A 22,305-nucleotide genomic window follows, 5' to 3' on the forward strand; every position below is an offset into this window, starting at 1 on the left:
TGAGTGAGGAATATCATGCTATTTTAAGAGTCACTATTGGTTGAAATAATAATACTATTGGACCAGGGTTTATGATTTTATTGCACAATTGCTTTTGGTAGTAGTACAAAAGGGGATTTCCAAAGTTGTATACAGTACAAAAAAAAGGTACAGAAATGCTAATTGCAATTTGAAAAAAGAAAAAAACATTTTCAAGGGTAGTTTGACACGTTTTTGCTTTCTTTTAGCTGTCTTATACATACACTTGCTGTACAAATACACTTCTATATACATCATTTACATTTCAGCAGCGGGCAATACCGAGTGTATCCATCACCATCAGAATTGCTTGCAGCGGATCCACAATTTCTTGCATGTTGTCTTTCCTCAGAAACCAGTCTGGCTTAATTCTGTGAAAATATTAATGCCTGGTCATTCAAACACTACATTGCACCAGTAAAATCAGCAGACTAACTTTTAAGCTTTTACCTTGAAACTGCTTTTATTCTTGGAAGAGTTACTGGAACAAAGGAAGTTCCACTTAAGAACATGTTTGTTTTCTGCTTCGCAAGTGTTCTCTCTGCATCCATTTTATGTTTACGAGTTGTAAGTTTATATAGACTCTGAATGCATGGAACAGCTCTTGGTATGCTTCGGATTTCCTGAGTGAAAATAGGACACAGTTAATACTACAAGCACTGCAACAAACCAAGAAATCTGTTGTTTTTTCAATGAAAACTGAATGTTTATTATTTAGGCTGACTTTTTACCCACAAGTACAGTGCAATCCTTTTAAAGCCAGCACACCACAAGAAGTCAGAGATCTAATGCTTTCAGAATACCTAACAACTGGGATGTGCCTCGAGATCTCAGATAATTCAAGCTCTTTTAAGCCAAATTTTAATAATTTCTCATTAGAACCAATTTTCCAACATGTCACTGGCATATGCTTTCACTGATTGGTACAGAGACACAAATTAGTGTTTGTATCTTCAGAGGAATGAAAGAATAGTGCAACGGTCAGAGGAGACTGGAGAACCTAAATGCTTGTATTTGACAGATAAACAGCTAATGAATTTATGGCATAGAACCCAGACTACCTGATAACCTTATAGGGATTCTAGCAATAAGCATTAACAAAGGAAATCTCTTTCAAAAAGAGTGTAAGTCTCTGTTACAATAGTATATCAACTCTAAGTCATGGACTATCATTTTGCCAGTTCTTATTGTCAACAAAAAGATCTTTACTCTTACTTTTCAGATGAAGCTAAGTTTCAGAAAAAGAATAAAAGTTTAAGTGGCAACTAAACTATTATCCCATGGCTAAACAGTCAAAAAAACCCTGTGGGAAGGAGAGATTGTGATATCATAATCTTGCAAAGATTGCAGGACCAGAACCTCAATGTCTTATTGAAAAGCTCTGGGTGACCCAGCCAAGTAAAGCACAAAATAATAAGTGTTTTCAGCATCTCAGAAAGGCATGTTTTTCAAATCAGAGTTGAGTCATAACTAATATTACGAGCCATAATATTACAAGTCACAATTAAAAAGTACAGGCATAATTAATATCACATCAATAAAAGGCATGGTAGAGAGGGAGAAAAAAAGAATGACAAACATTCCCAAAACATGCAAGAAAAGTATGTTAAATCTAATCTGTAAACCCAAAACACTGGAGTCTTACCAAAGCTCTTTTTGAGTCCTTTGAAAGGAGGGCCAACAAACAACAGGTCTTTGTGAAAATGGTTCCTCCTTTCTCTGAGACTTTGTTCCTTACTTTCTCTCTGTACATTTGCAGTAGGTCTAGTAATGTTTCTATAGAATTTTCTGCTTCATAAACCGCTTGACTAGTTCTTTCATACTGTTATACATGAACAAAAAGACAACAGAGGTTATATAGACAGATCTTGAAAATATCTTTCAGATTAGAGGAAAAAGCAATATCCATATTCTCCCCTATATTAATTTTGTAGTTGAATTGGCCTCCAAGCAATAAAAATCACTTCTGTACGTTACACCATTGTAACAGGTTCCAGAAAGCTGCTCTTTGTGCTCTCCCTCTTGTTTAGAAACCCATAGAAACTGTTTTCAGTTTAAAAAGGAATAAATTAGATAAAGTTCAGACAAAATTAAAAATAAGTTTAGCCTAAATCTTATAGGGTTTTCCATAAAATAAAAATAATTTGAATGCAAATGTTTGTAGGATGGATACAAACACAAAAAATCCTGTGTTTAGCAAGTATTTTAAATTTCAAGGTAAAAAAACTCTAGAAAAATCAACTTGGAGCCAATAACTACAGTACTACTACAGCAATAGAAGCTTCAAGTATTTATAAAAACAATCAATTCTGTTGTTAGAAAACAAGAAGTGTAAATAAAGTCTACTCTATGACATCAATTTGGAAAACTGGCGTGTCTCCTGGAACATAAAAAAACTTCACAGCTTATCCTAACTTCTACAGGTTTGCATCTCTACACTATTTTGTGCATTTCTACACAATTTCATGTGATACCTGGGATACCTTGCAATGTAATCAGTTTAAAGTCATTTTGCCGTAAAGAAAATGAAATCATTATTATTACACATTGGATATTTGGTTTCAGAAGAACATCAGTAAAATTCAGAAACTGGGCTGTTTTTTTTTTTTTTAATCCAAAACTATTATTTCTCCTGTTTCAAATTTACAGATATTTTGTGGCTAAATACTAAAACAAAGTAGCCCACACCTTACAAACCTGCAGTAGAAAAAACTGAAGTTACCTTTGAAACATTAAGTAGGACCTGAATTGAATATCTGATCACATCCATGCATGGAACACTCCGGTTGCAACTTCGGATCAGAACAAAAATAGTGACGATTGCGCTGCTCTGGGCCATATTTTCACAGCAGAGCGGGGACAGCCTGGTAGCCACCTCTATGAGAATTAAGGAAGAACAAGCCTGAAACATCTGAAGATTAAGTAATTTAATTGCAAATCAGAGTATTCTCTTCTTTTTAAGAAGTTCAAAGACAAAAATCCCCAATTCTTGGTTTAAATAAGTATTTGCAAATAAATAGTTTTAAATATTCCAAGTTAAAAATTAAGTAGACACACTAATACACAGAGAACTGGTAGTAAATATAATTTACTTATTCAAGACATAGTATTACTAGGACTTCCAGGAAATTAAGGGAATCGTATAGATTTTCCTTTCTCTACATAACCATTTTCATATTGGTATCTAGCAACAGGACAAGGTGTAATGGGATGAAGCTGGAACACAAAAAGTTCCATTTAAACATAAGAAAAAACTATTTTACTGTGAGGGTGAGGGAGCCCTGGCACAGGCTGCCCAGGGAGGGTGTGGGGGCTCCCTTCTCTAAAGGTCTTCAAGACCCGCATGAACATGTTCCTATGCAACCTGATCTAGCTTGACTTGCTTCTGCAGTGGGGTTGGACTAGATGATCTCTAAAAATCCCTCCAACCCCTACCATTCTATGATTCTATGAATATTGTATTTAAATCAATAATCTCAAAATGTGAATGTGTTAGTGTACAATCACACAGAAAGCCTGAATAACAACATGAACTCTTCTCATCTGAAAAATTCCCGTTTCTATCATCCCAGAATTCTATCAATTATAATAAACCAAAATACTGACCAAGGTTCTTTAATGCTTCAAGAATATAAGAGAGTTGTTTGTGTTTTAGAAGGTTTTCAATAGCAATTGCAGTTCTGTTGCACAATTTGTTTTCTTCTCTGCACTTTTTGTTAGCATTTTCTAAACTAAGCCTTAAAGCTTTAGTTTTTGCTGTGTCATTCCTCTTTCTCCAGGAATATCCTCTCCACAATGCCTACAGAAAAAGAATTTCACAGAGAGAATGACAATAGAATTGAACTCCCATTAGCATTTCAAATCAATTTCACACAAGTCTAACAAAGTTTCTAATAAAGTTTTTAATTTTTAAGCAATTACCAGTCAAGTGTTTAATCTTCCAAATACTGGATTTTTCAACACAAAAGACAAACACACACATCCACTCCACACACACTGCCACACTGGCCACTTCAAACTAATATCTGCTTAATATTACTTCACAGTCTGCCTGCATTTATCTGTGGATGTTTAAACTGAAGCTGACTTGGAATTTCACTGATAGATTCACCAATCAAAGTAAACACCTTTCCTCTCCCCAAGAATCCACGAGAGGAAAATGAAAAAAGAAATGTATGAAAATTACAGTAAATGATTATTAAATTTTCATTGTCTTACAGGAGATGTTTACCTGAAATTTCATTATCCCAACTGCAAATCTCCTCCTGCGCCTGCAGGCAAGGAACCTTCGCACAGCTCGTTGGATTGTGGTTGCTGCATCACGTCTGTGGTTTAGCCAGCCTCGAATCACACGTTGTAATTGACTGATTCTTCGGTAATCTCTTAAAAATGTCTTTTGTTGCATTCTTGCTCGGAACCATCTCTGTTTAAAATTAAAGTACCTTTCTATTTATTCATTCTCCCTAAATTCCCTTTTCCCATACAAGCATTGATACAAAAAAAATAAGAACTATTTTAATGTGAGCTCTGGCAGATACAGGCACTATAAACATCACTGGCACTTATAATCACGATGACAGAGCTCTGAATGGCCTCAGGACAGCTGAAATGCAACACAAAACCTTACTTAGAAGCAGTGAGAAGGAACTACTGCCTTAGTGCTACACCTTAGCTGACAGAAAAGAAATTGGACTATGTTAAACAAAACTATGACTTCAGTTAGACTAACCTGGATTATAATAACAGATGAGATCTGTTTTTGTGCAAGTTTTAAGATCAGGTGAATCCTATATGCCCTTTGAATTTTAATTGCAGAAATATGATGATATGCAGCTGCTGTAAAATAAAGTAGTCTCTTCCTTTGTTTCTCTTCTGAAATCTGTACAAAGAAAACAAAACAGATCATTAATTTTCATACTGCGAGGTAGCTGATCTTCAGTGTAAAGACTGAAGAATACACTATCAGATGCTGAAGAATTGCCTCAGAATTCATTACCTCGGGACTAAAGTAAGCTACCTTCAGTACTAGTCTCTAAACAACACAGATAAGTGATTGTAGGCAACAACATTAACATATAGCAGAGAACAGTTTAATTGTGTGTGTGCAGAAGCAACAGTTACAGTGAAGCCACAAAGATCTCAGAAGCTGAAAAAAACCCCTCACCCAACAACGAAAATCTATTTCAGCACTAAATGGATTGTGAGAAAAGGGTCAAGCTGTATTCTGATCTATCTCTTCTGACCTACTAGACTCTCAAAGCATTCAACAAGAATGAGTTTGACAAGTGATCAGTTTTTCTTGCTATCAGTATAGACAGGGGTAATTCAACAACTGGAATTGTTTGAGAACAAGAATCAACCACATTGCTGAAAGCAAAAAGAAATTTCCTGTTTTGAAGACTGAACTGTCCTGATCCAAACAATCAATCTTTTTCCTGGGCCCCTCTTTTTTCTTTTCTACACTTCTGCATATTAATATTGATGACATAATTCACTCAATTTGAAAATTTTTCAACAATCATATCATAGCAGAGTAAAAGCAAAAACATACCTTTCTTAAAAGCCTTCTGGCCCTGTACTGTCTATATGCCAACTGAATCTTAACAGCAGCATTCTTAGTTGACAGAAAGTGATGTTGAATCACTCGTGCAGTAAGGGTTGCTCTCCATCTTCTTTGAATGGTAAGTGCAGAGAACTTCATTTTCAAAAACCTAACACAAAAATGCACTGAAGGTTGGTTTTTTTTCCCAAATATTAAGAACATTTGCATTATTAAGGTAAGAAAGTTATTAATATAGCTATTGTGAAGGCAGAGCTGTTATCAATCAAATCTTGGACCCCTGGAACATGAGGCTAGCCAGCAACATTGGCAGACGGACTGCTCTTTTCCCACAATATATAATTCCAGAACTTACTAAGCAAGGAGTCTGGGAAGGGAGACAGCAGTTTAAAGGCATTAGATAGGTTATGGACGCTAGAAATTTATATCCTTGCTTATTCCCTTTATTATCCATTTATGGATCTTTTGTCAATCTAACAAGCATGAAAGTGGTCAGGATAATGTACTCTCCCTAAACAGCATCTTCTGCTGCTACTGGCAGAAGACACAGTTCTCAACTACACAAAGTAGTTTAACTATTCTATTACGCACTAAAATAGAAAAATTATTCTATTAGTTATATATTGGAATTTCAACAGTACCCAGAATATTCCTCCTGTAAAAAAGGTGAAGGGAAAAGATCAAGGCTTACCCTTTCTAGATCCCTAACATGCAAAATTGAGGTTTGAGAGGCAGCTTCATGTCCAGAAAAATATTTAAGCATAAGAAAAGTCTGGTGCAAAACACCTGCATCCACAGGATTACATTTATGTGCATTAAACACATACTTCAGGCTCAGAGCCTGAGAATCTATAAGCATTTGACAGAGTGCAAAGCAGGACTAAACAATGGTATTATAAAAGCTTTGAAAGTACAGATATTTTTATCAAATTCAGCTTTAAGTACCTTTCTCTCACACACTTCCCTTCCCTGTAGGCACGGTAATGTTGCTGTATGGTTACGGAGGCCAGCCTGACAGCTTCATAAGAAATGTCAATTTTACGCATTTGTAACGTTGCCTGAAGGACTGTAGCAGCTTGATGCACCTGCCTCATTTGTTTTCTCACCACAAAGCCTCTATAAGCAGACTGTATGGTTACCACAGCATTAACGATGGACAGATATTGGTGACGTGTACTCTTTGCTAGTTTCGTTGCCCTGTATTTTCTCTGAACTACAATAGCAGCTGTCTTAAGGGAAAGAAAATGTTTTCTTGCAAGGAAAGTTCTAAATCTTCTTTGAATAAGCTTGGCAGATTGATTCATAGATCTTATCAGTCTTCTTGCTCTCATACCACGGAACGCAGCCTGAATAAGCAGTGCAGCACTTCTCACAACCCTATAGTTGTGAACGTGTGCATTTCGCTCCCTACAAGCACGGAACCATTGCTGAATCTGCCTGGTTGCCAGCAATAATCTTCTGAAATCCAGCTGTTGTCTGTACATTCGATAGTAAGACTGTATCACTGCTGCTGCCTGATGCATAGTTTTTAAGTCCTGTCGGACCTTCATGCCTCTAAAGGCAGCCTGAAGGACAATGACAGACTGCTTCAGTTTCAAGTATTTTTTACGCTGTACTTTGCCTAAACAAAATGCTCTGTATTGCCTTTGAATTATAATTGCTGCCATTCTCATTGTCTGATATTTTATGGCCGTGTGATGCATCTTGAATGTGGCCTGAATGCAGAGAGCTGCTTGATGCATGCAGTGAATTCGTCGACGAGCTCTTACACCTCTGTAAATTGCCTGCACTTTGACTGTGGCTTTTTTTAAAGCTAAATATTTCTCCTTCTGACATTTGGCGTGAATAACGGCACGGTAACGCCTTTGAACCACTATCGCTGCCCATCTAAGTCTTCCATAGTCCTTTTTGACCAGGTAAGATTTGAAGGCAGCTTGTATAGTTGTAGCTGCTTTGTTTAGTTTGTTCAGTTGCTTCCTCACAGTCATCCCACGGTAAGCAGACTGCAAGACTAACACAGCTGCCTTTGTTTTCAGATAAATTGTACGTTGGGTTTTTTTCATACAGTAAGCTCTGTAGTATTTCTGAATCACTACAGTGGCTTGTCTTAGCTTCTTATATTTTAGCTGATTTACATGCATTCTGTAGTAGGACTGAATAATTGTTGCATGATAATGTTTCTTCTGAATTGTTTTTCTCACAGCTCTCCCTCTCCATATCGCTTGAAGACACACTACAGAGTTCCGCAGCTGAACATACTCTTGCCGTTGGTTTTGGCCTATAACACTGGCTCTGTAATGCCTTTGGACAGTAAGCACAGCACACTTCAAGAGTCTGAATTCTTTCAGAGCCATGAATTTTCTGAAGGCAGACTGTATCTTAGTAGCAGCAAAACGTTGTCTTCGAATTTGCTTTCGCACCTTCCAGCCACGAAAAGCTGCTTGTAAAGAGAGCGTCGCCGCTCTTGTTGTTAAGAAGTTCAGCCTCTCCCTGTTACCAGTCTTACAAGCTCTGTACCACTGCTGAATCACAATGGAGGCCTGAATCACTGCCTTGTATTTCCTTCTTGCAGCGTGAGCTCTAAAAGCAGTCTGAATTTTAATAGCAGCTCTATATTCAAGCTTCAGCCTTTTGCGTGCTTTGTAACCCCTGTAGGCTGCCTGTAAGCACACAGCCACTTTCTTAACTTGCAAGAACTCCTGTCTCTGACACTGTTGTTTTTTGTATGCACGATAACGTTGTTGAACGACAACGGCAGCCCTACAGATGCTTAAATAACGTTGCCTGTCCCTTCTCATTCTGTAGCATGCCTGGAGAAATACTGCAGCCTCCCTCCACTTCTGTACTTGTTTCCTGACAAGATAGCCTCGAACTACAGCTTGAATTCTTATGCAAGCTCCTTTCAACTTCCTATATGCAGCAACAGACTTCACCATCCTTATACTTGCTTGTACAAAAATAACATAGTATCTTAGCTGCAAATATCTTCTCCTAGCAGAGTATCTCCTCCAATAAGCCTGCAGGAAAAAAAGCAGAACATTTACTATTGTCTGCATCGTATTTTTCGAGTTAAATTTAAATTTGATGACTACCAACCAGTTATGCTAAAAAACAAAACCCAAACAGACAACAACAAAACCCCCCAAAAACTAAAGCCAAATGCTTGAATCATTGCTTTGCAAAGCATTTTAAATTCTAGGATAAAGCTAAATTTATTCTGGCAACAAAAGATTTCCTTTTAAACTATTTGATAAATCTGTGGTTCTTTACTGTCCAATTCCAAAAAACTCTTTAGACTTTAGCTTTGGGCAATAGTGCGGAAAACACCTGGAGAAACTGACTTAACTTTTGGTAACTGATGTCTGCCATTCCGAGAGTGCCCACTACAGGTGGCAAAACACTAAAAGAGTTAAGCTTTGTTCCAAAACCTTCTCTAAGTAATGTTCAGCAACTGCAAAGAGGCAAGCCAGCACAATCTGATCAGTCCTTATGTTGAGTGGCTTAAGGCCCAGTGTTTCAATGTTTATGGTATATTAAAACACGTACTAAGTAGGAAGCACTATTGATTTAATAGTACATTACCATTTCTCTCTGAAGACAGACAAGTTATCGAAACATTTCAAAGGTGAGATGGGGGAAGTTGTATATTTCATGAAGACATTAGTTGCTGCAAGCAGAACAAGTCACCCTAGGAAAGCCTTTTTCTTACAGAGGGTTTCCTTGCTGTGTAATCTCACTTTAGATCATATTATACCTGGATGACTGTAGCAGATTTACTTCTGGCTTCTTCCAGTTTTCTCTTTTTCAGATTTAATAAAGGCATCATGGCCAAGTATCTTCTCCAGTGCTTCTGGATGAGAATTGCTGCATTTGCTTTCTTTAGGTTGCGTCGACGAGACAAGAAACTTACTGCAGACCTTTGAATTATCCGAGCAGCTCTGTCTCTTTCCTACAAAAAAAGCACATTTCCACTCAATACTCAGGATTAGGATTTTCACTCATTTTCATATATTAAAATAACTATCTAAACCAACCTCACAAAAATTAGGCTTGTCGCTGCCACAGCTTTGCTTTACTCTAGTAAAAGAATTCTCCTGTGAGAGAACATTTATTTCACCACCTAGTTCTTTGTAAAAGGGTGGTATCACTGAATTCTTGCATTCTCTCACCTTCACAGCTCTTCCTCTTTGATACCCAAATTTTTCAGCACTCCTAAGCAACTTATTTTTAAACTTCAATTTTAGTTCCCGTTAGTTATTTAAAAAGTTATATTTCACTTAAACACTGTTCTGACATCCCATATGTACCTCAGACACAATGGTAGCATTTATCAACCTTAATGGTGTCATAGTTTTAAAATCATCGTAAGACCTTATAACTACCAGAAAAAGAAGAAACAAGTTATCAGAGCTCATCGGATTTAACTGAAGACACTGGTAAAATTTAGCTCCTGAACAAAAATAAAGCCATGCAGAAAATCTAATAACTTTTTTCATCTGTGGACAATAGGAATTAAAAGTTAACTACTCACTTTAAGGGAGCAGTGTGACTGGTTTATATCTGAAATACTGGGAAAATGACTTAAGGCGTGATATACTTTAATCAGACCACAAAGGAAAGAACAGTAGCCTTTAAATAAATGTGATCACTTCAGAATAGCCTTGAAATTAAAGTATTTAGTATACTGAACCACCGAGGACACCATGTATTTTGTTAATAAAGATGGTAGTCGTTAATTTAAATGCCAACATTATTCTAGCAAACCTGTATGCTTCAGACAGTGTATATATAATCTTTATTTAGTATTTCTCAAACTAGAAGCTAGGAATATTGCACAAAGAGTACCTGAGAAAGTTTGAGTTCCCTTTTCAGTCTGTAATTCCTCCAAGCAGACTGAATTAATCGTGCGGCTCGAGTTTCTTGACGAAGATCGAGAAGCCGAGAACACAGAAATGATAGGTAGGTAATAACAACCTATAGAAACACAGAACACAGCAAGTTAAAGGCTTCAGAGAAGAGCAGGACATGCTCACAGGAGAGAGGAACATGCTTACATCAACTCTAAAGACAACCTACCTTCTCATCAGGAATTGTGTTTGACATATCCGAGTGGTAAATCATTGCTGGTATTCCACCTAGGTCAGAAACTGCAGCATTGATCAGTTGGAAGTTTTTCCTTTCATTGTCCAAGAGTTCCTTGTATAGGGCTGAGCCAGTTCCAGCTTTGCAATGAGAGACGTTTGTCACATCAATTTGTGCATAAGAGAAATAGATTTAACATTAACTTGTGTACATCAAATAACTCACTTGGGTCAAACATTCCTTCCATGACATTTAGAGAAGTATCAGACTCTGAAGAGGATGAGGAGGAAGAGTTTAGTCCCACTGTATGAGTTCTCGAGCATTCTACTGTTTGAGTTGTGTGTTGGCACACAGCTTCCAAAGGCACGTAACATGGATGATAGTGATGAATCAAATGACATAGTACTCTACCATCTGAGAAACACGCTGTGAAATTTTCCACCTGTTAAATAAAATACAGTAAGATACAAGTTCCTGCTGGAACCAGTTCATCAGTACAAACCGAATATGGAATTTCTCTTGTACCTCAAAAGTAACTAACTGCAATTTTTTTTTTAAACAACATTTCTGTAGCTAGTGCTTCCTTTGAATATTCACTGTACAGTGACATACAGCTGTGAGAAACCAGAAACAAAGAAGTGTGAATCTTTAAACAGTGAATTTCCAAAGGAAACATTTAAGGAACCAAAAAGAAAGCAATCTTTCTCCAGAGGGACTCTAAAGAAACTCTGCAGTAAGAACTCAGTGCAGAAATAAGTCCTGAACTTGTGTCAGTCTGAAGTCCTCTATTTTACCCCTCAGGAAAATTAGCAGGTGTGCCTGTACCCTGACCAGACACATGTCTCTGAAGAGGGTTTCTCTTCTCGGGAAGAACAAAAAATATTTTCTATTTGGAAGAATTCTGCTCTATAAAGAATAAACATTCTTAAGATAGCAAGAGATGGGTTTGCTGAAATGCACACCAAACTATTTACCTTGATACTGTAAAAGCCACAAACAGCATTAACCCATTCCATCAGCAAGTTCACATTTTCACTGTAACTTTGAGGCGAGTTACTTATGCTGTTATTTTCTTGTGCTCCGCAAAAATCTGTAAAAGCCCTGAGAGCACCTAATCTTCTTTTCCTCTTGTATGTGTTCTTTAAAAACTCAATTTCTTCCTTTAACTGTTCCACATTAAGAAAAACATCCACCTAATAGGAAGAAAAAAACCTGTCACTGCAGGAAAACTTAATTCCTATTTCAAGAATCTGTCTTCAAATTGACCGTTTCAGATAAATGGAAAAAAGAGCTACAGCTTCAGAGGTTACTCTATAATGGTCTGTCAGTGTCACCTCAAAACGCCCTTTTCAGTTACCAGCATTTTGAGACCAACATTCTTTTAATTATCAAATCTGTTGGTATACAGCCTAAACGCCAAAGTTAAGTTTCTTCAAAAAATTTGTATGTATGCACACAAGCATGATTAGAATGGTATCTAAACTTTATTGACAGGGAACACTTAGCATTATATAGGTAAAAGTTTGCATGGCAACTTAAACAATAGAAAGCAGATCACTCCATAGGCTAAAATTGTATTAGTAGAGGCTTTCACAGACAACAAATATTCCTGAAAGACTGGTGTTTTCATCACCTCTCATTTGTAATTAGTAACAAAGTAATTGAGTAATACCTGGAAGGCAAAGACAATTTTCCACAGGAGAGCTAATGTTTTTTCTCTGTGTCTATCCACAATATCCCTGCAGTCAATTGAAGTACCTATCAAATAAACCAAAGAATTAACAGGTGCACTAGTCCTCTGATGCACTTAAAATAATTCCCATTTCTAGGCCTTACCATTTTCATCTCTCAGGAGAATTCCATGCTCTTTGAGGACATTCAGAACAAGGTCAACATTATGCATCTTTTGCAGACGACTTATTGCAGGAACTCTCAGTTGTTTTGAAAGACTCCAGTTTTTAGTGAGAAGTTCCATCGTTCTCCTAAGAAAGGGAATTTCACAGTTTAATGCCTTAGCTGAGCTCATATAAATTACTGCATAAATCAAAAGAAGTAGTTCAAAATACTTCTGTATCAACATACACAAGACGAATGCCACACTGTAAGTCCACAGCCAGATTGGTCACAGCAAAATCAAATTCATCAAGTGGAGTTTGAACGTGGCTGACAGGGAACCCTAAGAAACCGAGGTGGCGGGAAAGATCACCTTCACCGCTCAGGAAGTCCCGAGAAAATGCAAGCAGAAGGTCTTTGCTAGCCTAAAAGTTAAAGAGAGGAAGATAATGCTGCAATATGCGGCAAGCAGAATACAATTTTCATTCCTTGCTCCCCCCACCAAATTGCATTCCATATTTCCTTATCTAATGCTTAAAATAATAATTAATACTTTTTCTAAATATTGTTTTTAATACAGTTCACACAGCTTTCATTTTCATCACACCTGGCTATTGTGTCACTGAAAGCACCAACAAACTCAGAAAGACTTTTTTCCTCAGTCTGTCTGCCTACATAATACAATTCCAAGCAAAGGTGATTTGATTTGACCACATTTTTTAATCAAAGCCTTTGTATGGCAGATGTTGCCCAGTCTCTCTCACCAAGAAAATCCACACAAACCAAAAAAGCCCAAACTGACTTGCAGTTCATTATCAGTTGCAGTATGTTAAAGTAATATTTCAAAATAGTGGAGACATTTATACTTAGAGAGGGAAGATAGATAACACAAGACAATGGAGTCCTTCCTACAGGACTAATATATCAACATTTTCTTGATAATTCCTTTACATGACTCTGAGGTGGTATATTGAGAATAGTCATGCAAAAGGCTGAACAGTCAAAAACTTGTTGAAGTACATAGATTAAAAAAAATATAATATAAAAAAATCTAAATAGGAAAATATTCAAGGGAGATCTCAAATCACAGCTTTCTTACCTTGAACTCTGCATCCTTACAAAAGAGGCAAGGGTCATGGTGAATCATTCTGGACCGTTTGGCACAATCCAGAAAGCAAACTAACAGCAGCAATTTTTTCAGTGTGAATTTTGACAAAGCTTCTTCATGACCTAAAAAAAGATAGAACTTTAAGCACTAGTTCAAGTAGTATGTGCTAAAACTGACCTGGTTTTGGAAGCAGAGTTACCTTCTCGGTAAAGGTGAGGCACAGTGGGATGTCTGTATTCAGCTGCAATGTCAGGGTTCCAAAGCAAGCGGTTCAGGATAAATATTGCTAAACCTGTAACATCACTATTACTCTCCAAAGCTATCAGTTCTCCATAAACAGTCTGGTATGAAAGAAGAGGAAAAAAGGCAGAACAGTTTAAAGTTGCTTCCAATACTATGAGGAATAATTTGAATAACATACTTTACTGAAATTCTCAAGTAGTAAATGGGAATTAATCTCCAAGAAAGTAAGTTTTTCATATCAGTCACTGAAGGATAAAACCAAAGGAGATTTCAGAATATTCAAGGTCATTTCAAAACATGTATGATCATCTGCATCTGAGGAATCATTCAGGATCTTCCTTAAGAAAACTGCATTTTTCTCCAGTTAAGAATGAAACTGACAGGAAAGTTGATTTTGTGTTATTGGCAAGGGAGTTAACCTTCACTTTCCTTGATTAAGTACTTTCCTTTTTAATAAGGTAGGCATCTTTCTAAAGCAAGCCTCCTGTGATAATTTAAGAGATGTAAATATCCAACTACTGAAGTGAACCTACCTGGATTATTAAAACAGAAACTACAAAGTTTCTTGTCTTTTAAATTTTTATTATAGGTCATAAAGTCTGCACTTACCTCCAGTCCTATCCGCAGCCACAAAGGGTTGTAAGATAAGAGCCAGTTAAGGATTTTCTGCCTCTCTCCTGCAAGAGAGGATCCTGTAATATTACATCTGGCCAACAGTTCATAATACAGTAAAAACTTCTCTCAATTGGTTTCAGATCAACTTAGCATATGAATAATTCCTTTTTCTTTTACTAACAAGAAGAAAGGCTAAAAAGGTTTAGTGTTCTTACCTACATCTTTACACAGGTGTCTGTCTCTACGAACTAGCAAACGTCTAGTTTCAATCTCAACTTCCAGCTTCTTAATAGCTTTAACCATTGCTTCAGAGTTAAAGAGTCGACAAGCTTCATGTCGTAACTTATTAAGCTTACGACGAGCCGTGTAAACTTTCAGAGATGCTTCATCTTTTGTTGGTGCTTTAGGAACACTGGTTTTATGATGAGTCTCTCCTCCCAAGATAAGAGCAGATGCACTGACTGTTTAAATACACACAAAAAGCATGCATTTACATCTCAAAGGGAGCTTTGCCCACTTATTTTTCTTCTTTAAGTTGATGTTTTGTTATTTTTCTTCTGACTGCTCATAGAATCAGAATGGTAGGGGTTGGAAGGGATCTTTACAGATCATCTAGTTCAATCCCTCTGCCAAAGCAGGTCCATCTAGATCAGGTCACACAGGAACATGTCCAGGCAGGTTTCAAAGACTTCTAGAGAAAGAGCCTTCACACCCTCCCTGGGCAGCCTGTGCCAGGGCTCCCTCATCTCAACACCAAAGAGATTTTCCCCTGTGTCTAAGTGGAACTTTTTGTGTTCAAGCTTCTTTACATTATTTTATTCCTCAGGAAGCTTATCAGCTGTTGCACTAAACATGTATTGTCAAGTACATATATATTAGTCAAACATTTCATAATTGAGTAGTGCTAGGAATTCAGTTTTAAGATTAATTGTATCATCTTACATTTTTTAGATTAAAGCTAAAGACAAATGAAAATGTACATTACCATCAATTTAGTAAAGTGACAGGTATAATGTGTTTCAGCAGGTGGGGATTCCCTACCAAACATCCTCTGAGAAGCACCTAAGTTACATGTTCCAGTGTGTATTTTTGGTTGCAGAGCACACTCCTCATTTAGGTGTGTGGTATGCTGTGCTTGGTGTGAGCAAGTGTGGCATCCACACTGATCACACGGGGAAAACAGGACTCTGGGAAGGGTTAGTCTGTTGTCAAGATTCTGCTGGTGTGGACATCAATGTCTCCAATATGACAACTGCTCTTTGTTTAGCATATTTCATGTTTTCCAGAAGAACTGCCACTGAAACACATTACCAAATACTTGGTTCGTGATTATTAACTGCTTTTTGTTTAGCATGTTTCGTGTTTTCTAGAAGAACTGCCACTGAAAGACATTATCAAATATTTGGTTTATGATTATCACGGTAATAAGTCAAAGGCTGAAAAGGGAGAGAAGGGTTTCACATAAAAACTAAAAATGCAAAAATCTACCCAAGAGTTTAATGTTACACAAAATAGTAACAAGCTGGGACTAGGCTTAAGCTAATACTACTACCATTAATATAGTACATCATAACATGTTTAAGAACGTTAAAAAGCAAAGTGAAAATTCTTGCACTCTTACCTTGTGAAGCATTTGTTTTCACAGTGAAGTCATCTGGGGTAAGTACAAAGTTTAGCCACCAGGTGAAACCTCGTTCCTGCTTCTCCTTCCAACGTTCATCATAAAACATGTATTTAGCAGCAAAAGGCATTGGGTGCCTAGGAATGACTTCATAATAATTTAGGAAAAAAAATAAGTCTCCCCCTGTCTTGAAAAGTTTGCTAATCAATATGCATTTAATTGTGGAAAGGATTGATGTTTGATTCTACATTTAGTACTATAGCACAAAACAGCCAATTGGTAGAATCTTCAGCGACTTGCAGATACGCCATCATTAAATAAATTTCAACCACAAAATATGGATGAAGTTTGCAAAGCACTAAAAGACATGATTTCTAGAACCCAGGTCATTTGCAACACACATCTTCGGACAAAACCAAGCTAAGTCGCATTACATCCAGAAAGAACCATTTTATTGATGCATTTTTATGATCTCATCAACTTAGTATGATTAGCTCTGCAAAATCAGCATGTTTGTGGTAAGAAGTTTTGTCTTGTTACGTGATCTGTTGTTGTACTAAAATGTTATTGGATATGGAAGAGGCATTTCACTGATAACCAACAGGTACCAGTAACACATTACAGGAAAAAATGGAGTAAAGTAACATGTACCTTCTGGTGGCCATGTGTTGCAATCAATTTTTTTACAGTAGTCAAAGTAAAATATGAAAGTTTACATATACTTTTCTACTAGATATTGAATCATTGTAGGTACAATCTTTCACTTCAGCTCTAACCAGCTGGGTCTTACCAATCACAGTACCGCAACTGTGACATTTAGTTCAGGGTATACGCCTCTACTAAATTTCAGAGATCTGCCTACCTGTTTTTGGTGGTTTCACAAAGGTCAGGTGAGACTGAGCCAATCCAGGGACAGGTCTACTAATTCTGTTGGTAGTTTTGGATGCTTTCTGAAGTGAACCTACAAGCACAAATAACAACAACAAACATGTCAGTGAAAAATCATGTATAAAAGTTCATATCACATATACGGCATAGAACTGGAGTTATTCCCCAGGGACTCATACAAACTAACAATAAACTCTTTTTGATGGAAAAAGTTAAGCAAAGCAGTTTGACTACAATCAAAAGGGAAAAATACTCAAGAGAAACTAAGAGCTATTGTATTTCATAGTTCTTCTGCACACTAAGAAAATGTACTGTTTGCAATTCATTGTCACACAGCCAGAAACACTGAGGTAATTAATCGGCAAAAACACGTTCATGAGAACATGTGAAAACGTACATTCTATAAGCATCTCAGGTAAGAGGCATGTATGACTGCGGCTTGACTCACCTCTTCCAACAGTTAAATGGCATACTACACTGATATTCCTTTCAGATCATCCTGACCTAAGTTAGTTGGGGTTACTGCCATGAAGGACTTAAAACACATGAAAAAAAAAGCAGATCTAGACTTTATGATCTCTCAACACATAAAAATATACACTTTCAGCACAATCGTTTTGTCCCATTGATACCAAATGAAGGATTAAAAAGTGTGCTGTTGCAAATGGGACTATAGCTGCTGCCTGACACTCCCTGACAAGATAGTACTTTAGAAACCAAGAGCATTTTTATGCAGATAGTCTTAAAAAGCCTGAAATCGAAGTACATTATTGAAAGCTCCAAATCTAATCTAGATCACAGTAAAGATCATTTGAACATTAAATAACATTTCCTATGTTATTTTGATCTGAAATCCACGGTGGATTTTCCCTGTTATATTGCAGTTACTGCATGAAGATTCTGTACATTAAATGCTTCTTCAGTTACAGACCCTCATTCTTTTTTCTATCTCAGAGCATATTTGGGAATGTAACATTTAGACAAAAACACACTGAAATACAAGAAGTCAGCTTCTTATCTTCAAGCAAGAAAGAAGTGGCAAACTGTAAAAGCAGAAAGGCTGACAACAAGCTAATTAGTCAGTAAAAAGCAGGCAGCATGAATGAATCTTTGGAACTACATATTAGTAAGCACATGACAACATCAATGAACTCAAATTTTCACAATGGTAAGTCTACATATGACAAATCTCGTGCAGTGAGTGTCTAGTAAGTATTAATTACATAAGAAAGGCTCTGCACAAGAACTGCCAGGTACTTTTCCAGCTACTGTCATTAACAAGGTTTAAAAAACCAAGGTAAATAAATTTGAAGCCAATTACATAAGCAAAACTCTGACCTACTGCTCAAGTTCTTACCATGCGGATATCACAAACTGCAGAGACAGGAAACATTCCAGATAGGAAATGTTTTTTCAACAGTCCAGTTAACTATACATGTTTCATAACGAAAGGCATCTTTCAGTAAGGGGTAAATGAAGGAAATACTGCTCACCAGATTGCTTTCTGTGCCCTACTCGCTCTCGGTTTGTAGGCTTGAAGGCTGATGGTCTCATAGTAGCACATGTTTTACTGTCCACTTTAGATGTAAGAGCTCTTTTTCTTTCCACTTCTTCCACATGCGCTGGAGCTGTTGCTCTACTACTTTCTACATAGATTTCATGTTTCCTCTTACGACACAAAGAAGTTGATTCAGCAGGAGATACATTTACTTTCTCATTGTGACACTTGTTTTCAGCTGAAATGGGACCTATAACTGGAAGGTGTCTAGATATTTCTGCTTTTGTATGTACAGGTACCACAGTATCACAGTCCGTTAGGGCTTTATTAAGGCACTTTTTGGATTTGGGCTGGAGGGTTTCCATTCTTTTCTCTTCAGCAGCATCAGGTTTTTTTTTGATGACGGTGGCAGACAGAATTGGACGCTTTTTGGGTTGCTCTTTCTGAGAAGAATTGCGAGTCTGAAGTTTCCCTGTAGATGGAAAACTGATGGGCTTTCCATTGGGTTTGTTGTAACAAAGCACCTGTGATTCTATTTTATGCACCTCAGAGTTGCATTCTATACGAATGTGTGGTTTTTGCTGTACATCTTCACTTTTTTTCCATTTTGAGTGTGGGCATTTCTTTACAACATAAGTCTCTGTAGTGGTCGCTATTAAAGCCCGCTCCAGTTTAGGAGTCATTGATTGATTGTTTGACAAACTGTCTTTCAGAAATTGATCAGGTGACAGAATGGGAACAGGCTGCTGAAACGTATCTATATCCCCTGGATAACTGTTATTTACAAAAGAATCTGGACTTAAAATTCTCCTAGTACTTAAGCCAGTTACAGATGCTGAGTATTCTGGAGAGCAAACCGCTGAGAGTACACAATTAAGGATTACTTCATTGTTTGAAATTGGCAGCTGTGCTACACCAGAACCGGATGCACTTTCTGATTTTAATTCCTTGTGCTCATTAACAATTTTCTTGATGTTACATCTGCCTACTTCTGGCAATAACTCCTCATTTACAGCAGCAACATCTGATAACATAGTAGACCTTCTCATTGCAAGAGGTGTGCCAACAGGAGTACGGGGTTCCTCCAGCACTGGGGCAATAGGTGATATTGGCAGTTTATTTTCTGAGCCATTAGAAGAGTCATTTCCTGGGGATAAATTACTTTGCTTTGTGTTATAATTTTCACATGGCTGAAGCGGGCTTCTAAGTCTATTCCCCTTCTGTGAAACTTGAAAGGTTTTATCAACATTTTTAACCTTCAAAGTACTTCTTTTAACTTTTATTGAAGCAGGTGTTTCTGAAGGATTTTTCTTTTTTATAATATCCCAGAGACTTTTCTGAAAAGGAATCACAAATAGAAATTAGTATGTTGGCTTTCTACATACTTTTATGTGTGTCATTCAAAATCCAAAAGTACTATACCTAGTCCAAAACCCATCAAAAGTTATTTGCAGGCTTGAAACCAGATATTTCTGGTCATGTTTTTGTTTTTTTCTCTAAGCTGTAGTGCATCAGTATTTACTTTCCAATCCAGTTGAAAAAATTTTAAAGACAGTAGGGTCAGACAGTATAATTTTTCAATTTTTAATTCGTCTTCATTGAACTTTCTACTAATAAGAATAGTATTTGTGTCACATATGCCAAAGTAGTAGAATCAAAATATGTAATTAATGCACACTCACCTTTTTCTTCACAGGCTGTTCAGCAACACCCAGGAGCACAGCTTGATGTTTTACAATGCCATTAATAACAAAAGTTATCAGTTCTCTGACTTTTCCTTCTTCTAATGGCATCCATGTTACATTAATAAAGATTCTTTGTCCTGACTAGTGGAGAAAAAGAAATTTTAATATCTAGCACTTAGGTAACATCAAAGACAGAGTAATCAAATCAAACAAGAAGTAGGATATACAACTAACATATTCAGACAATATGAAGTGATAAACAATTGTTAAATGTTTAAATGTCAGTTTTCCCCTCTGATGTGTAAATTTAAACAGTCTCTATCAAAAATATTGTAACATAATTTTGAGAAAATTATATATGGAATAATAATCATAGGTTGAATTTTAGTACCATAGCTGAATCTAAAAAAAAAGTGACAGTTCTTTTAGTGAAATGCCATGCAAAGATAAGGTCTGACCACAAAGTCGTTGAATAAAAACAAAGATGCTGAAAATGATGAAGGAAGACGTGGAGCTATGCATGATCTATGTGAAGATGCTTCACATACAGTGGGCACTAACTACTATATCATTTTGCTGCTCTGCTGATATCAATACTAACACACTAGAGAAGGGTCAAAAAACTCAGTGTGGTAGTTTGATCCTGGCTGGATGCCAGGTGCCCACCACACCACTCTATCACCCACCTCCCCAGCAAGCCAGGGAAGGGAGAAAATAAGATGGGAGTCCCTTGGGTTGAGATAAAAAGCAGTTTAATAAAGAAAGAGCAAAGTCGCATATGCGGGAAGCAGAGTAAAAGCAGATAAAGCTGTTACTCCCCATCAGCAGGGATGTCCGGCCACCTCCCGAGAAGCAGGGCTTCGGTAGCAGTTGCTTTTGGAAGGCCAGAAATGAATCTCGCCTCCCCTTCCTGCTCCTCTCCCCCAGTTTATATTACTGAGCTGATGTCATATGGTATGGAATATCTCCTTGGTCAGTCTGGGTTAGCTGTTCTGGCTGTGGTCCCTCCCAAGATTGTGCCCAGCCACAGCTATTGGTGAAGATGGGGGAAGGAATGCTGGAGGGACAGCCCTGATGCTGTGCAAGCAGCAGTCATAATGTTGACATCAACAGTAAGCACAGCACTGCAAGAGCTGCTGTGGAAATTCACTACCATTCCAGACCCACTACACTCGGACAAAATCAAAGAGAGTGAAAATGACCAAACTCTCGACCATTTCAAGTTCCACCTCCTCAGGCAACTGCATTTAATTAAAACGTACAAACTCATTCGACACACGCTTATACGGTAAAGCTGGCCAATTACGAGAAGCCTCACCCTGCCGTCTAAAGTTCCAGTTCTCTCCCTCCAAAGGAAACGGCGAGACAGCAAACAAGCACCAGCCCCAGCAGGGTGCACGTTTCGGCTGCCTGCACGCGTAGTCCGCTCCCCTCACGTCACATCTCCGGGGGACAATGACTGCCAAAGCGGTCCCGCTTCTCCCGGGGCGCAGGGGCCCAAGAGCGAGGGGGCTCAGCCCTCCCTCCGTCCAGCCCCCCTGCCCGGGGGGCACGGCGCGGGGTCTCCTGTCCATCACACAGTCACCCTCACCTATCCACCCACCCCGCGCACACTCGCGGCTCCCGCAACCCCTCCCCGCCCGGTACCTGCACGGAAAAGCGCCGATGGTCAATGCTGAAGCCCCGATCGGGAGCCGGGACGCGGTCGACGATCACCTCGACGTCCTCCTCGTTGGGGTTATCGATACCCAGGAGCCGCGTACGGGCGGCGCCGACGCGCAGGCTGCCGAAGCTCAGGAACGGTGGCCGCGAGAAGTGGCTCAGAACCAGCACCGCGGGCTCTTCGTCCGCCTCCTCCTCCCCATCGCGCCTGGCCCAGCGCCGCCGCCCAGGCTTGCCGGCGGCTCTCGGGTCCCACGCCGCTCCTCCGGGGAAGAAAGCGGCGGCCATGCGTGGCTGAACACCAGACCGATGGGCAGAGGCGGCACCTCCACCCACACCCTCCCGGCGCCAACCGCCGCGCCTCCGCCCGCCCGTTTAAACGCGGCGCGCCCGCCAATCCCCGCGCGCGCCCGCCCCTCCGCCAATTAGCGAGGGGCGTTTGATTTAAACCGCACGAGGGGGCCGGGACCGGACGGTGGCGCCACCGTGCGG

At 38.5% G+C, this 22,305-nt stretch overlaps 1 protein-coding gene across 1 annotated transcript; it reads right to left on the bottom strand.

The window, feature by feature from the left end:
• Positions 1-69: 69 nt before the first annotated feature.
• On the bottom strand, positions 70-22,101 carry ASPM (assembly factor for spindle microtubules). Its single transcript, XM_062003552.1, has 26 exons — positions 21,799-22,101; positions 20,149-20,292; positions 18,462-19,803; positions 16,943-17,041; positions 16,081-16,227; positions 14,675-14,920; positions 14,454-14,521; positions 13,801-13,942; positions 13,593-13,723; positions 12,743-12,918; positions 12,497-12,642; positions 12,333-12,418; positions 11,635-11,853; positions 10,886-11,102; positions 10,655-10,800; positions 10,424-10,552; positions 9,333-9,527; positions 6,524-8,595; positions 5,570-5,729; positions 4,748-4,897; positions 4,250-4,441; positions 3,625-3,817; positions 2,741-2,895; positions 1,664-1,840; positions 469-641; positions 70-389 (listed from the first exon to the last, which is right to left on the bottom strand). Exons 1-26 carry the CDS (start codon positions 22,099-22,101, stop codon positions 284-286), a joined length of 7,314 nt encoding a protein of 2,437 aa, XP_061859536.1. The 3' UTR covers positions 70-283.
• Between the last annotated feature and the right edge of the window lie 204 nt (positions 22,102-22,305).

This window comes from Colius striatus, chromosome 10 (assembly GCF_028858725.1).
Source record: "Colius striatus isolate bColStr4 chromosome 10, bColStr4.1.hap1, whole genome shotgun sequence".
NCBI classification, from domain to species: Eukaryota; Metazoa; Chordata; class Aves; order Coliiformes; family Coliidae; genus Colius; species Colius striatus.